The 17,343-nt window shown below is 41.2% G+C and overlaps 1 protein-coding gene across 2 annotated transcripts in view; it reads left to right on the forward strand.

Annotated features, from left to right (window-relative positions):
* The window catches only part of PKHD1 (PKHD1 ciliary IPT domain containing fibrocystin/polyductin), a 278,356-nt gene that overhangs the window by 14,384 nt on the left and 246,629 nt on the right, over positions 1-17,343 (forward strand). For both annotated transcript variants that reach the window (XM_065055657.1, XM_065055656.1), the window contains exons 7-21: positions 395-473; positions 2,390-2,464; positions 3,532-3,596; positions 4,619-4,658; positions 5,221-5,291; positions 7,134-7,235; positions 7,536-7,631; positions 8,750-8,885; positions 9,755-9,869; positions 10,723-10,998; positions 11,719-11,808; positions 12,513-12,606; positions 15,251-15,393; positions 15,576-15,706; positions 16,835-17,019. In XM_065055657.1, coding sequence (XP_064911729.1) covers positions 395-473; positions 2,390-2,464; positions 3,532-3,596; positions 4,619-4,658; positions 5,221-5,291; positions 7,134-7,235; positions 7,536-7,631; positions 8,750-8,885; positions 9,755-9,869; positions 10,723-10,998; positions 11,719-11,808; positions 12,513-12,606; positions 15,251-15,393; positions 15,576-15,706; positions 16,835-17,019 — 1,698 coding nt within the window. The remainder of the gene's footprint in view (positions 1-394; positions 474-2,389; positions 2,465-3,531; positions 3,597-4,618; positions 4,659-5,220; positions 5,292-7,133; positions 7,236-7,535; positions 7,632-8,749; positions 8,886-9,754; positions 9,870-10,722; positions 10,999-11,718; positions 11,809-12,512; positions 12,607-15,250; positions 15,394-15,575; positions 15,707-16,834; positions 17,020-17,343) is intronic.

Genomic DNA, 17,343 nt, shown 5'->3' on the forward strand with positions numbered 1-17,343 from the left:
TGAATAAAAACATTTTGGTCTTGCAAGAGTGCAGAGAGTTACCTGGATGATTAGATCACATAGATGCTCCTAAATCTAAGTCCATCCCTCATTTCCAATTATTTTCAGGTGCAGTTGGGCTCCAGATTCTCATACTTTGCTTTAGGGTGTCTGTATGGAAGTTTCTATGTGTTAGCTGAATGTTTGATCTCCGAGTGTAGTTTTGGGAAAAGAGTATTAAGTGCAAGGTCACCTTGAACTATGGTAGAAGCTGAGACCGTCAGTGCAGTCAGTTGGGCACCTCTCTGCAAAATTTGCAAAGACCAAGAGCTTATTTTTTCAGCTGATAAAATTTGCAAATATAGATTCTCGGCTTCTAAGAGACTCTCTTGAATTCCTGCTTCCTTTTAAACAGGAAATTTAATAGAGATCCATGGGAAGACAATTGCTGAAAGATATGAGACCCTGGACTTCCACGTGGATTATATTGATGGGTAATTATATATTGGCTGCTATCTGCCCCTGTCCCTGTAAACTGGTGTTTCTTCTATCAGCCTCCTTGACAGCAATAAATTGCAACCAGTTGGCCCAGAATTGCCATTTACTTCCTTTGTGGTTTATTGCATCCCATGAGTTGGGCTCCAGCAACCTTTGTTAATCTAATTGCAACTGGTCCATTAAGCTAGTTGGTTTGTTTACTGGCAGCACAGTCAATCACAGCTCAGTGTGAATTGTACTGTAATTGCATCTGGTTGCAGTAGATCTTATTTTGGCTAGCAAATTAAAATTTAACTAATTAAAATAATGTCAGAATCTAAAAGTTAAATAAATTTTCCCTTCCATTTGCATTTTTAGAAAAACTATTAGTTTGAAGCAGATGCTTTGGTGAGTTGAAAGACAAAGCAGAAGCGTTTTGAGACAAAGGGCTCTGTTGTTCACTGCTTTAATCCCTCTCTGGTTCTCCCTTGTTCTCAAGGAAGGTTTGATTTTTATCTTCTGCTGCTCCTATGGTTACATGCAACAAAGCAAAGCAGGTAGATTTTAAAAATTTACTTCAGGCCAGCAGTACTTCAAAAACAGTGAATCCAAAATGAGCGTGAATGCTGACCTGCCGTCTACCATATGTATTTCCACATGTATGGAAGCATTCTCAGATACTACTGGATTATGATTTCCTTGCACTTGTGTCAATGGCAGTGAAGAAGTAAGCCCAGATAAGTATTTTAAAGGTAAACTATTAATCTCTAGTTACTGTGTGGCATTTTGAGGATCATTTCAGGAGCCAGGAAGGGTGTGTATTCTCAGTAGTTAGAAATTCTAATCACAGCGGCAGATATTTGACCACAAGATGTTTCTTAAATACTTCTCAGGCTCAATGGAAACGTCCCTTGTAAATTTACTAAATTCTCCGCTAGCATGAATGAAAGTCCAGTGCAGATTCCTGCCATGCCAGTTGCATCCACTTATCAGCCCTACTTTTTCACCCTCTAGATGCACATTAGCATCTTTTGTTCAATATTAATTATTCTTTTACCTGTTTCTAGTGGAACTGTGAAACCTTTGATCAGTGGGAAGAAAGGCTGCTCTGTCTGATTGCAGGTTGGACATGCCTGCATGCTCCCTTGCTAGATTACTTATTTACAGCTTAAACGCACTATTGCCAAAAAGGAAATGGCCTCAAAATTTTAACATACCAATCAGGTTCACATTGTAGCTTCACATGGATAATTTCCCCATTTTTGGTGTGTTATTAAATATGCACCAGGCAATGACTTGGACTTGGACAGAGCAGTCTGTCAGTTAGTCATACTGATTCAGGATTTGGAGCAAAAAGGAGAACCATTTTATATTTTGAAGTGTGTTTTGGACACTTTTCCATGCTTTGTGTGGGATGCAAGGTCCAGTGATGATGAACCAAACATTTTACAGCGCTGTTTTTTTTTCTATTCAGCCTTAAAAGGAAAGGCATCTCAGTACTGTATTAAAAAAAAAAACAAACAAATTTTTAATAAAAGGTCATAAAACTACAGTCTGAAGCATGGATCATAACAAAGTATTTGCACTACATTTTTAATTGAATATTTTAATTGAATATTTTCCTTAGTTGTTTGTTAATTCTCAAAGAATTATTGCCGACCTTTGCTTATTGTGCTAATTACTGTGAATTTATTGTTCCCACCTGATTCCTCCTCTTCAGTGGAAGCTGTCCCTTGCCATATTGTTTCTTTAAGGTAAGATAAGAGATAAGGGCTTGTCTAATTTTCTAGGACATTGATAAATGCTAGACACAAGTGAGGTGAAATTTCTGTCCCATTTGAAAATATTGGCTGCTGATTTTAATAGGAATAGGATTTCATTAGTGAAACTTTGCTGTATCGTATTTCATCTTCCCTGTTTACTTTTTGCCTAGGCCAGCTGTCCTTGTGGCAGAAGGAGATGGATGGACCAGTCTCTGCTCTTTTGCTGACAGGCGAGCTGGAAGAATGTCAGTTCTTGACTTATCTTTGGTTTGTGTTGATGCAAGGGGTCAGTGCAGCTTGTGCACTAAAGAAATACTTGGCTTTTGAAGAAGTTTTCTGCTTTGGCTTAAGATGGAGAGGGACCATGTGGAGTTGACCATATGGTCTGTGATGGGTGGGTGAGGGTTACTGTCTCTCAATGCATAGTCATATATAGACTCTAAGTTGAAAGGTGGATTAGCCCAAACTGGGCAAATAGAACTCTAAAAATCCAGCAACACAAGCAGTCAGGCTCTGGTGCCTGGGCTCCAATACTGTTTATTTACTGTTATAAATATATCTTTGTCTTCTATTAGTTGCAGGAGATGTTTTAGCATGCTGGCTCTTGCACCCTGTTGAATTATAGAAAAAACCCATGGATTCCACACCAGCTTTTCTTTTATGAATGCTGCACTTCACACAGTGTCTGTGAGCCCTGGAAAAGGGAGGCTGCTTTTACAGGGGATAAGGGGAAAAACCTGTTCCCACAGAAGTCAGTGCTAAGACTCCTGGGGTCCTCAGTAGACCCTCTTATTGCAATGTAAAATTCCTTCTAGCTCCCAGGAGGGGTACTTTTATGCAAATGCGAGCTGATGATGGGACTTGCTTTGTTCCATGGCTCCAGAAGTTTGATGTGATTCCAGCATATCTGGTTTAATTGCTATTGGCTCCTTCTTTGAGATTAGGGACATGCAGAGGAGTAAGATGAGGGGAAACACTTTTGTTGTCCTATTCACCCTCACCCTGTTCCCAGACTTGTCTTCCCTCAGCTCTTATTTCAAATGGGGGTTCTTAAGGTTACCAACAGGATAAACCTCTGGTAACAAGGGTAAAGGAAATGACCTGGAGCGCTGGGTGTTGCTGGTAGGCTTCCTCTTAAGCTCCTGATGGTCAGTGGGAAGATGGGTTGTTCCTCTCCTACCTCACCTGTTTCTCTCTTTTACTTCTAAAGACTAGCTCAGATGTGTAAGTCCACATCTTTAGTTAGATGATTCTCACTGTATTTTGCTCCTTTTGCTTACAAGGCTTAGCGAAGTCATTTGTCTCTTCACAGCTACCCTATTTGGGCAGAGGATGGATGGGGGACCCTGCAATGCCGGGTGGAAGGAAATCACATAGGTTGGTGAAAAGAGAGGGGAAAAAACATGGGGATTTGTTATTCCTGCAGGTCTAGAGGACAGAGAGAAGGTGTCCATCATAAATTCCCACTCTATCTCCAGTCAGGAATTTGGCTGAAGGTTGAACCCACAAAACCTGCTTCATGTCAGGGTTTACCACGGTTCAACGCAGGCACTGCAGTGATTCACATCCTCTGCACGTCCTTGGAGAAAATGAAGTGTGGTGCTCAAGAGAAACCATGACAGAGATGATGTGAACATTGCTGACTCTAAGAATGTCATTTGGGCTTTTGCGCAGTTTACTTTTTTTTTTCTTTGTTATTTTAACTATTTCTTCTTATACGTGATGGACCTTCCCATTTACTGCTCTGTTATCAGTGAGGAATAAATTAGGTGCCCACTTCTGTTTATGGTTCCTCTGGTAGCAGGTTGGATCTCTTTCATTTTTGCTTGCTTGTCAGCACTCCGAAGAAGCTTCTGATTTCTTTATGAGGCTTTGTCTGAGCAGCAAGCTTCCTGCTTGGGAAAGTTGACCTGAGTTAAATACATAAAATAGAATTGAATGTCTAGTTCTCACGTAGTCACTGGTGGCACAATTCAATAGCTTGAAATATAGAGATGTCTTAGGACATCTGGGATGTATCCAGAGCTGTGTAGGAGGTCTTGAAGGATGTCTACACCTTCCTAGCATGGCAAGTGAAGTCAGATAGGATCCATGGAGTATAAGACAACACAGAGCACTCAGGCAACCAAATCCTGCCTCTGAAATTCAGCTTGGAAGTTCAGATACATAACTGCACTTATCTATAGTACAGTGTCTGACTATGATTTAAGGGTCTAAGCTCCCTAAGCTGATATTGGATTCAGTTCCTGCATGAGCACTCTCCCACAATCAACACAGTTACATTGTTGTAAGGAAGAGGAGAATCAAGATGGGACACTTGGACAAGGTTTGGTTGGATGCACTCTTCATGGAGCCCCCCAAACTTCTGCCATAAAGTATATTTATTTTCTCTCCTCCAGGGTCCCACAATGTTAGCTTCTCGGTGTTTAACAAAGGAAAGTGAGTAAACAAGTATTTTTTCTCTCCTTTTTCTATGGTTTTGCGTGGGGACACAGCTTCATGACAAGTGTATGATGTTTTACTGAATCTTGTGTTTCATTGCTTAGAAATGAAGTTTTGCTATCTTGAGAAGTTGATCATCAGATTGGGAATGAATAAGGGAATGTTCTTCCCCCAAAGCATCTCTGCTTTGGGGTTTTAAGACCATAGCTTCAGTGCCCAAATCATAAGTCGTCTGTTAATCCTAGGTGAATAAAATCCTTGCACCTCACTTTTAACTCTTCATCCAAATGGGGAAAAAATTTAGCCAAAAAATGAGGTGAAAATGGGTGTTGACAGTGTCAAAACTGTACTTTACAATGGGACAGTACTTCTAACAAAGAATTTTAGCTGTATGATGGAGTCTTTTGAATCAGTGCTTCAGTGTGTTGGTGAAGGGTCTTGTTGGTCCGTGTACAAATGTTTCACTGTTTCTCTGGAGAGTGAGTGTCCAGCTCTGCAAAAATAAGTTCTACTTACTTAAATGGTCAAGGATATCTCAGACGTTTTCTACCTCTTGCAGGTCAGCAGTACACAAAGATGCTTGGCTCATCAGTGCCAAACAGGAGCTTTTCTTGTATCAAACACATTCAGGTATTTCACTGATTCACCTCAACTCCTGCACGGTCCCTTGGCAGTCCCAGCATGGTCTTTCCTCTGTTGGTCTTCTCAAGGACATAATCCTGTTGTGTCCTCAGTTTGGGTGTGCCATTCCTGCTATGGGCTTGACTACACAAAAATCTGCAGATCAAAAATTTCAGGAAAATTAGATTTGAATGCTAAGACTGGTTGTGCTGCCAGGGGATATATCCTACAGCCCCAGTGAGTTAGTGCTCCTCTTAGACAGGGAGATGTTTGAACTCTGTTTTGGACAGCCTAACTTGAGGCAGTCAGAGGACAGTGGTGTGGCAGCTTTTGGGGTGATGTTTTTTTTTTCCTTTTCTGGCCAAATCAGTTGTAGACTGGAAATGTTGCATGTAGATGAACCTTTCCCCCTTAAATCACACTGTGTTTGGTAAGGTTGAGATTTTAGAAATGCAGACCTTAAGATGACACAGATCCCACATCAGCTACAAGGAGGAAATTATGTACAACCACTCCAAGAACTGAGTTTTGGATGAATGGTGGATGACAGGTTACCACATCATTAGTTAAAAATATAAATAATATTAATGTACACTAACAATAATAAACTTTATGTGACATTTACAGCTACACTGTAGATAGCAGACAATGAAATCTTGAGCATCCACTCAAGGTTATGGTCATGGGCAAGCAGACTTCAACCTTAGTCAAAGGTTGCATAAAGCTGAAAGGCCACTTAGTTCACCTGCACAAGTCCCCAGCAAGGTCCCATCAAGCTTTTCCCATTAAGTTGACTGAAATTAACGTAAGGAAAGCTTTAGTTCCTTATGGAACATAGACAATACACAACTGCATTTTGCATATTTTTTACAGCATACAGCTTCTTTCATCTATGCATTCAAACCACTTTGTAGAGAAGGGCAATTTTATGTCAAATTTTATTTACAAATTGAAGCACAGTAAAATGAAATAACCCTGAGTGGAGATGATTATTAGCAGAGCACCTGCAGACACAAGATCTACCAGATCTATCCAGTAGATTGTATTTCACTTGACAGTAGTCAGTATCGTAAAAGTGAAGTCTAAACATCAGATAAATTAAGAAAAATACGCAGATCTGGACAAACTTCCCACATCTTTTTATTAGTCTTTTTTTTCAGAACTATACAGGTACAATTGGGTGTTTAAACTAGGACATCTGAGTTACTGTCATCAAAGAGAAAAATGGGTATCCAGTGTGGAAGGGCATGACTGTAAAGAGATAGAATCCCAAAAGATTCTCGTGGTCATGATGCAGACACTTGGACGTCAGATGTACAGTGCTCTCCAGTTGACCCTGAGGCCTAAGGGATGATTGGAAAGTGTAGTAATATCTAACCCTATTGGATAAATTAAGAAGTGAGTCAGACAAGGTTATCTGTGTTCATTCCTGGTGTGATCCCAGTGGCTGCCAAAAACCCCATGAAGGATCAGTGCAATGCCTGTTTCATTCACAAGAGCCCGCTTGGGCTGGAAGCAGTGGAAACACCCTGCTGGGTTGGACAGAAATAAGGCTGGGATTAACCTTTCCAATGCTTGTTTTCAGTAGTATGTGATAAGATGAGAGGAAATGGCCTCGAGTTATGCCAGGGGAGGTTTAGATTCGATATTAGGAAAAATATTCTTCACTGAAAGGGCTGTCAGGCATTGGAACAGGCTGCCCAGGGCAGTGGTTGAGTCACCATCTCTGGAGGGGTTTAAAACACATGTAGATGAGGTTCTTAGGGACATGGTTTAGTGCCACTGTGAGTTTAATAGTTGGACTCTTCCAACCAGAATGATTCTGTGATTCCCCTTTTCCTTCCTCTGTAGAGATAACCTCTGTGTTCCCAGATAGTGGGAGTCTTGGAGGAGGCACCGATCTCACTGTCACAGGAGATTTCTTTGAGGAGCCGGTGCAGGTCACTGTTGCAGGTAAGAGGAGAAATGTATTCAATTTCTTTTTTTTTTTTCTTTTTTATTTTTTTCAATGCAGTGATCATGGCCCTGACCACAGAACCCAACTGATGTTGATGGATGCCAGTGTGGGAGCTGTAGAACTCACCATCAGGAAGGTCCAGTTATTCTGACTGTGGGCATGACCCATATTGCTCGCCTGAACAGTCCATGCCCAGGCTTTTAGCAAAGTGTTGACACCTTTTGGAAACAAAATGGGTTCATGCTACAGCTCAGCTGTGTTTCCAAGTCTCATTTGTCTCCTTTTCTTACCACCAGGTGTCCCTTGTAAAGTCAAGCACGTCTCTCCCCAGCAAATCAGATGCACCATTGAGCCTGTTGGCAAGGGCAGGAGGCTTGATGTCCCCCAACCAGGTACAGTATTCAAATATCTGAAAGTCCAAACAAGCAAATACACATGGGAATGGAGGACAGAAATAATTTGGTGACTAATGCAATCAAGAAACGAGGCTTTCCGAAATGCTGTCTGCTTCTACATCACGCCATTTTCTCCCAGACTTGATAGGGAAGAGGAGCCACAGAAATGATCCGAGGCTGGAACAGCTCTGCTGGGAGGACAGGATGAGAGAGTTGGGCTGTTCAGCTGGAGAAGAGAAGGCTCTGGAGAGACCTTATTTTTGCATTTCAGTACTTAAAAGGGGCTGATAAGAAAGATGGGGACAGACATTTTAGCAGGAACTGTTGCAATAGGACAAGGGGTGATGGTTTTAAACTAAAAGAGGAAGATTCAGGCCAGACATGAGGAAGAAATTGTTTCCACTGAGGGTGGTGAGAGCCTGGCCCAGTTTGGCCAGAGAGGTGGTGGATGAACCATCCCTGGAGACATCCCAGGCCAGGCTGGACGGGGCTCTGAGCAACCTGAGCTGGTGAAGATGTCCCTGCTCATGGCAGGGGTGGCACTGGATGAGATTTGAAGGCCCCTTCCAACCCAAACTATCCTATGACCCTATAGCAAGGAAAGGCACGGAGGAGAGCTCAGCTCACAGCTTGCAAATGGGTGATGGTGGGACAAAGGTCAACCTGGTGTGTAGTGCAGTGCAAAATGAGGGGAAGAAAATATGGATAATATTTAGAGGAAGGATAGCTGAACTAGAGCTACTGCAGAGGCTCCTTGGGACATTGCTTGAGTGGAGCACTGCAGTAGGAAATTATTGTGCATAAAATGAGGCTCAGCTCATTTTCACCGTGGGTCATCCCAGTACCTTTTCCCTGCAGGAGCAGACGTATGAACTTGGTTGGCTGCCCTGCTCTCTGCAGAATTTTGTTCTTTCTGGTGGAAGATTTCAAGGTAGAACAAATTCCCTAAAGTGAGATCTCTGTGCTGCCTTGGACTGCGAAAAAGACCCACAAACAGAGCCAATTTATTATTGAAATTTTCTTTTCTGGCCTATTTCCTTACACCACTGATTCTAGCATGTGCTCTGGGATTTCTGTTGGCTGCTACTGAGAACACTTTTATTTTAACTTTCTAGGAAACAGAGGGCTTCTCTTTGAAGTCTGGGATGATGCCTCTGATCTGACAGAAGCGGGTCCTGGATATAGATGGCAGTTTGTACCTAATGCCAGTTCCCCAGTAAGATTTCTGTCTGGGGCAAAGAAGTCCTTCAGGTATTCAGTCATCTTGAAAAGAGATGAAGCCACGGCAATCACCTGTAGCGGTGTAAGGTGTAGCAATACCACCTGACAGCGCTTTATAGCAGAGCCTTACTTCATAGCTTCTACAAATCAAAGCAGACCCTCTGTTCCAAGGTCCTTTTGAAGCTCCAAATATGCAGGGAAGGGTTTATTTTCCCCCCTTTTTCTTTAAATCAGTATTTCTGCTCTCCCTGGCCTAGATGTGGTGAAATATCACAAAAGGAATTGCTGCGGAGGTGGAAGGAGCTCCAGTCAGAGGCTGTCTTGGGAGCTTTGGACAGATGTGGAGGGCCAGATCCTCAGCTGATGTTGGCAGCTGGAGTTAATGAAATAAACTGATTTGCCCCAAGATGCGAATATATCTGAACTGTGTTGGTGCTCGTAGTCTCTTCAGATACACCCTTATAAAGCTGTGCAATGTGCACGAATGTTTTCAGTTTTCTATTACTTCTCTGTTTTCCTCAGTTGATCTTGTGCATGATTCTGAGTCTTCTGCTTGCTCAGGGTTAAGACCTTTCTTGAGAAGAAATGCACAAAAACATCATCAACAACAAAAACATACATATCTTCATGGATTTTTTTTTTTGATGTTTGAAAATTTCTGTAAAGCATAAACAGCATTTAATATAAAAATGGTTCATTATGAGCTTCTTCCAGCTTTAAAACTTCTGAATTTGTTTTTTATATCTTGGTTTCACAGTCTTTCCTTGTTAATCAGTGTATATGTGAAGGTGGGGTGTGGGGCTATTTTTTGTTTTTGTTAGTGTTTTTTTTTTTCAGTAATTTTTTTTGTATATTATGGTTATTCTGCTTTTGTTTATGGGTGTTCTGCTTTCACTTAGCTCCAGGCTTCGTGGATTTTTTGTGGCTCCTCAGACCAACAATTACACCTTCTGGATTCAGGCGGATGGTCAGGCATCTCTCCATTTAAGTTTGTCCCAGGATCCAGAACAAAAGGTATTACTCTTAGCAGAGAAAAAAAGGACAACTTGATAGGAAAGAGCTTTAATTAAGGTATCATAAGTGGGAATTTCCCCAGTATGAATTGGCTTATTGACCCTTATTATGAATCTGTTACAGAGTGAAAACTGTATGATTTGCTGTTTTATTTTGGCCCTATCAGCTGCTCACGTCATAAAAAACACTCACTCTTGCAATTGGAGTCTTTGATTGCCATTTCCAGAAGACCTTATTTTTTCAGTTCATTACATCAGCATCACTAACAACCTGTGCAAGGGAACCTGAAGGTTTTTTATCTCACTTCCTCCATTTACTTCTTTTTTTTTCCCTATTGAAATTCTGACATTTGAAGACCTTGGTCCTTCCCTTTGTAAAGCTGGCGGGAGGCTATAAATAGTGATATATTTATCTAAGCTGTTCTTAAGCCTAGTAAGTCAACAGGGCTAGAGTATCATAAATTACTTCTCCTTATTTATTTTTAAAAAAGTAGCATTACTGGTCTTAATAATGGTAACTTACTGCATCTCAGAAGACTGTAGACATAGTTCTTTTGTATTTAGAGGACGTAAGATGTAGAACTGAAGTCATCCATAAAAAGCTGTATGGGAACTGTTATTAGGTTCAGCCATAAGAATTAACTTTATGGTATCAAAACCTAAAGCAAAGCTCTTGGAGATGGCAGCTTTTTCCTGTGTAATAGGAAGGAATGGGTCAATCATCAATCCACTGCTATCAGCTATAAGCACAAGTCTGTTTTGGTTTCTTTTTTGAGCTGTGGTATTGGACGAAGTGTCTTTTGGGGATGGAGAAATGTCTCTGTTAGTGATTAATTTGTTTGATCTGGACACAGGTGAGAATAGCTTCTCTCCCTGCTGGTAATTCAGAATGGTCCAAGAACTGGGTGAAGAGCTGGAGTGAGAGTTGGCAGCCAAAATCCCAGAAATTTGAACTAACTGCTGGCTCCAAGTACTACCTGGAAGCGCTGCACCATGGAGAGGCTCCCAGCAATGGGATGAGAATCGGAGTCCAGATACACAACACGTGGCTTAATCCCCATGTGGTGAACAACTACTACACCGAGAGGCACGAAATTCGGGCTCGTGCCTTGCAGCGTCCAGAAGTGCAGGTCGGTGTTTTGGGCTTGGACCTGGCAGCTCAATCAGCCCTGGTTCAGTTGACAGGGATAGCAGCAAATCCTAATTGTAAAGGCTTTGTCCGTGCTCGATGTGACCTTGTTTTAACCTGCTGAGAACTCTGATTAATAACATCATGAGCTGAAGGTGTTTGTGGCTTTTTGGTGGGCAGATGTGAACCCTATAGTTGCATTATGTTTTAAAATGTAAGCAATGCCAACTCCCCTCAGGTTTTATCTTTACATTAGCACCTCACCTCATGACTTAACGCTAATTAATACAAGTTGGAGATAGTTTTATTTCCTTCTCTTAGTGACAGAGCACTCAAAGTGCATGTTATCCAGTCAACCCTATATTGCAACCTAATGATGGAAAGTTTCAGCTTGATGAAGTGCTCAGCAATGAGCAAAGTTTGTTCTGGTGCATAAATCTCAGAGCTGCAGGTCAGAAGCTTTAGTGGCTGTCAGAATATCTGCACAGGTGCAGTATCCCTTATGGTCCTGTTAATGTTGAGAATGGGAGCCCAAGGCTTGTGTCAGGAAAGACCGTGGAGGACAAGAACAGTTTAAGAGCAGCTGAAGGTACTTTTGATTTACAGAGGGTTTAAAAAGGCAAGATGCTGGATGTAAAATCCTCAGTAGAAGATCCATACACCAGGTTTGAAAACTGTGCATCTCATATCTCATTTATTTATTTATTTCTTTGTCTGCCAGATGTTGACTGTGTCTGGTACAGGGTGTTTCAGCATCTCCTGGAATAACGTATCACGCAGATTGATCCCCACAAATGCTACGGCTCACCAGGTAGGCATCCTTAAATGCAGACACCCAGTCCTCTGCTGGGGTGTAATGGATGGAACTCTGGCACTTGGCAGCCATTAAGTGTTTGACCCAGAAGTTAAGATAAACTTTACATGATGTAGAAGTGATTTTTATGACTGGGAGTGTCTCACAGTGAGATTTTTTTTGGGTCTGATTCCCAGCTATATTCTAAGCATATCACAGCATCTGACCTTGGCCTGTCAAGTCTGCAATGAAGTGTGTGGTATCTTTAGGTACTGGACCCTTGGACTTCTTCTCTAATATGTAATTTGTCGTGAATGGCTCTTCCTCCAGGCATGAGCTCTAGTCTGGCTTCTTCAAAATCCCATAGGCTCTTGATGTTGTAGTTGGTCACTGTCAAAACTACCTTGGGTGACTGTTGGACATCTGGTCAACACAGCAGGAGGAGCATGCAGATGCCCAGGCCGTGATATAATTTGTATAAGAAATCTGCACCTTTCTGAGGATGCCTCACACCCCTGAAGGGTATCAGACCTGAAATTTTATGCTCTGTGTTGTAGATGGTAAAATTCAGCTCCATTTGGTTACCTGCTCATTCAGAGCTGCCTCGCCACTGCTCCCCACCTGATGAAAAACGTGTTGATGTGTGTTGGAGCTCTCTGCTGAAATGAGCCAGAAACTGTTGGACTGCAGCTAATTTTCATGTTCCTCATTTTTTTTTAAAGGTGAAAACAGCAATAGAGGAACTTCTTTCAATAGAATGTGAAACCGAGCCAACTTCTGCTAAAATCCTCTTCCACGATGACTTTGAGAAAGAAGGTAGTGATCTTCTGTGACAAATAAGCAGTATTTACTGTGAGAACTGATTTCCGTTTATGAAATATATGGGCTTCAAACTTTTAATGGCATTAAAAGTACACTTTTGATGGGTTTAAGTACATACATTCATGTTTCTCAGCTATTCATTATTTGGATGTATTCTGATGGGGGAGTTTATGGAAGAGATATGTAAACCAATATGATTAATGTAGTAATGAGACATTCTTTCTGAAATATGTTGCATGACGTGGTCATTGCAACACACTTATCAAAGCAGGTAATACGCTTTAGTTGATAGTGCTGGGCCCTGCACTTGGGTCACAACAACCCCCTGAATGCTACAGGCCTGGGGAGGAGCAGCTGGAAAGTGCATGGAGGAAAAAGACCTGGGGGTGTTGGTGACAGTGGCTGAACATGAGCCAGTGAGTGCCCAGGTGGCCAAGAGGCCACCAGCATCCTGGCTTGTGTCAGGAATAGTTTGGCCAGCAGGACTAGAGAAGCGATTGTGCCACCATACTGGGCATTGGTGAGGCCACAACTTGAACACTGTTCAGTTTTGGGCCCCTCATCATAAGAAAGACATTGAAATACTAGAAAGAGTGCAGAGGAGGTGATGAAGCTGGTGAGGGGCTGGAGCACAAGTGTGGTGGGAGTTGCTGAGGGACCTGGGGGTTAGGCTGGAGAATAGGAGGTGAGGGGCGACCTTCTGATCTCTGAAGTGTCTGAATGGAGGGTGTTGGTCTCCTCTCCCACATCGCAAGTGATAGGACAAGAGGTAATGGCCTCAAGTTGCACCAAGAGAGGCTTAGATTGGATATTAGGAAAAAATTCTTAATGGAAAGGGTTGTCAGGCATTGGAACAGGCTGCCCAGGGCAGTGGTGGAGTCACCATCCCTGGAGGGGCTTAAAAGGCATTTAGCTGAGGTTCTTAGGGACATGGTTTAGTGCTAGAGTTCGGTTAGGTGAACAGTTGGACCAGGTGATCCTGAGGGTGTCTTCCCACTGAAACAATTCAATGATTCTATCACTATTAGAAGTAGAGATAAAAAATCCAAGTTCTGGCCCATGTGAAATTATTGATGTTTCAATATGCCTGCTGGAAAAGCAAACCTGGCATAGCCCATGGCTACAGCTCAGGCTGTGGAAATGAATGATTTTGGCTCTGGAGCTCTTCACTTTCAGTGTTTCTTGATGACTGAAACTGAAACAGTGCAAATATCTGTGGTATACTTGACTGGTCAGACAGGCGTAAAACATTAATTGCTTCTGTAAAAAAATATACATATATTTATAATAGTTTACTATCATGAAGCAATCATGCACATCAAAATGTTCCTTTATTTTATATACCTGACAACAAGAACAGTGTCCTAATCCTATGCCAAAAAGCAGATGACTGCCTAGACACCTTGTCTCATGTCCTTGTATTTAGCATGGATGGAGAACAAGTCCTAGCCAGTAATATGTGTATTTGGTGACTGGTTCCTCCAAGTGGAGGAAAGCAATTAATTAACTTAATCGTTAATGGAGGGAAGCTTTAGGCAAAAAAAAAATGGAATAGAAATTGGACATTCTTAACCTAATTATGTGATTCCAAATCTACAATTCTGCCAACAAACAAAAAGGAAAAACTTGAGCTAAAAGCCAATGATGGTTATTTATGTCCTAAAAGACAGGAGAACAATGGCGAAATTGTGGTGAATGGATGACAGAAGAATAAAAGAGCAGCCACACACATTCAGACCAAGCTCTATCTACCTCAGTGTCCTGCCGTCAAGAGAAACCAAAATGGATACCTAGGGAAGACTAAAAACTGGATGACTATGTAAAATAATTAATCATTAATTCTCTCCAGATAGAAAGTATTTTCAGCTCAATTATTCTCTTGAGGGTGATTTTTTTTTCTTTTAAATATATGTACTTTAGTGATTCTCCCTGCCCTGTATTTATGAAGCCTCCCCTTGAACACTGCCAGACTACTGCATTCATAATTTATTCCAGTGAAGATTTCAACAGGCCCATTGCTTGTTGTGCAAAGAACCAAAATGTAAAACGACCACATTTTGATTGTTTTTTTCTTTCCTCTCAAGCCCTGCTATTAACTTCATTTGGCAGGCTTTATTTTTCACTGGGAGAAAAGTTGAGTTGTCGGTACTTACCGATGGAAGAAATTCTCTTATTTACTAGAAACAGAAGAAATCCCAGCAGTTTTTCAACAACATCATTGATAGACCAATGGAACAAACATTCCAAGGGGAAGGTGGATTCACTGTTGCTTTATACATAATTTTCCAACTTTCTCGGAGTGTTTTCTGGAAAGAAAGAGTGGATTGGGTCAAAATACTCTATCTGGCTAAAGACAGAGTTATTTGACATGAGATTTTATGGTCAGAACAGTAATTTAATGGTCCCTCCTGCTTTTCAGCACCCTTAAACTAGTGAACAATCACCCTGCAGATGTTCACAATTTATCTGGGTAGAAGAATACTTAAGAAAAGGACTTTTTGACAAGTATTGGATACTCACTTCCTGTGTTTTCATGAACCTCTTGACTGTGTCTTCTGAATTATTTTCAAGCCTGTCATCCCCTGTGTTTTTTTTTAATTATTGTTATTTTATATATTTATATATTTTATTCTGTCAGATATAAAGGACTTCGTTACCACAGGACACATTGTCAGTGGTACAGAACCTTTCTGTGGCAGGTTCAGCATTCACAGACCAAGCCAGCTGGTGAAAACTTCCCCATCAACTCTACCAAGATATGACCTTGCTGAATACACACATGTAAGTGGGTGCTCCTGCTAAGCAGGTTGCACTGGGGAGTGAATACTAAGAGCCAAATCTGACCTTGAGTAAAATATTTCCCTACTAATATTAAATAGAATATAATGTCTTCTATGGACATTACTCATAAATTATCTGCTTTGATTTGTGAAAGTTTTTTTTTTTCCCCCCCATTTTTGCAGTTTTGTTTTGCACATAAAGGCCATATGAGCAATGTCCTTCATATCTCAGTGTCCTACACCAATGTCTCTTTATGTTCAGTGAAGAGGAACCTTACCTGCCTTTGGGATTTCAATGAAGCTGACTCTAAAAGGTATCCAGATGCTTATAGTTTCCAGAGATGACACTTACCATAGTAAGGTGTCCAAGGAAAACTAGAAGTAAGTTCTTATTTGTACAGAAACAATCTGTCAGCTGGGGGAAGCTCACACATCCTCTGGCCCTGCAAAGGCATTCCTCAGATATATTTCCATTATTTTTGAGGACTTACTGAGTAAATCTGGGTGTTAGGACAAAAATCTGGTGATAGGAGAAGAGGAAACGGCCTCGAGTTGCACCAGGGGAGGTTTAGATTGGATATTAGGAAAGGGTTGTCAGGCATTGGAACAGGCTGCCTAGGGCAGTGGTGGAGTCACCATCCCTGAAGGTATTTAAAAGACACGTAGAAGAGGTTCTTAGGAATATGGTTTAGAGGTGGACTTGACAGTTAAGTGAACAGTTGGACTCCATGATCTTAAAGGTCTTTTCCAACCCAAATGATTGCATGATTATATAGATTTTCTGCAGTGAAACAAAGAGATGATTTTTTTTTTCTTGTGAGATCATTGGTACACGAAATTTTGAAAGTTGATATAATCTTTGGCTTTCTTTATTTCACTTAGATGAGCGGAAAACATTTGGTGTTAGAATTACAGTTAGGGGCAGGCAAACTTAAAAAATCAGGAGTCTCTGAAGAACTTCAGGAAGATAATTTGGCAGCTCAGGTGTGTGTAAGGTTGTGTGAGGGGTGTGTGTGCGTGCCTGGAAGGGTAAAAATGGGTTCGGATTAAATTACTACACCATGGAGAGAGCTGGGAGCCTTGAGGAATCATATGGTATTCCCAAGAGTCCTGATCTCTGGATTTACTCCTGTTGAAGTGACTGAGATTATTGTAGTGTTTTTGCCAAAAATAGAGCAGCCACAGTCATTCTCACACCCTAGTCTTGTGATGCACAGGTGGATACCTAAACAGAAATCTGAATCTTTGTTTCTCACTAACACCCAACAGAGACATAGAGAGTGACCACAAGTCATTGAGTAAGTGTCTTATGTATAAGTAACAACTGTAGTAATAACAGCAGTACCTGATGTCACCTGGAAGCTTCACAAAGCACCTCAAAAGTCAATTATTGCCACTACCTCATAGCAAACAAGAGCTTGCACAACTTTGGTGTCTTTCAGCTGGACATTCACCTGCACTGACCTCTGGAAGGGTTGTGTGAATCGCTCTGCGCTTCTCCAGGACCTCCCTGCCAATTCTCCAGTGTTTGTTCATCAGATTGACTTGTTGAGCACTATGTTTCAAAATAAAAAATCTGGGTCATTTTACCTCGATGAAGTCATCATCACAGACAGAGCTGTGGCTGGTAAAGGAATCTTTTTATTTCTTTTCTGTTAATGTTACAACCTTTCCAAGCTACTCCATTGAAATATTTAATTATGGGGCTGGTTGAAACTTTTTCAAAATGGAAGGGAATTTCACAACAGGCACAAAAGTAATTCTGTTTTCTTGAACTTATATTTTTGTGGTGAAAACAATCAAGAAGGAATTGACAAAAAAAAAGTATTTTTGTTTATTTTCAAATGTGTTTCTACAAATTCTTCGATTGTCTTGCCCAGAAAAAAATAAAACAAGACAAACCCATCACCAACAAAACACCAAAAAAAACCAAACCAAAACAAAAAAACAT

The sequence above is a fragment of the Columba livia genome, chromosome 3 (genome assembly GCF_036013475.1).
Source record: "Columba livia isolate bColLiv1 breed racing homer chromosome 3, bColLiv1.pat.W.v2, whole genome shotgun sequence".
Lineage (NCBI taxonomy): Eukaryota > Metazoa > Chordata > Aves > Columbiformes > Columbidae > Columba > Columba livia.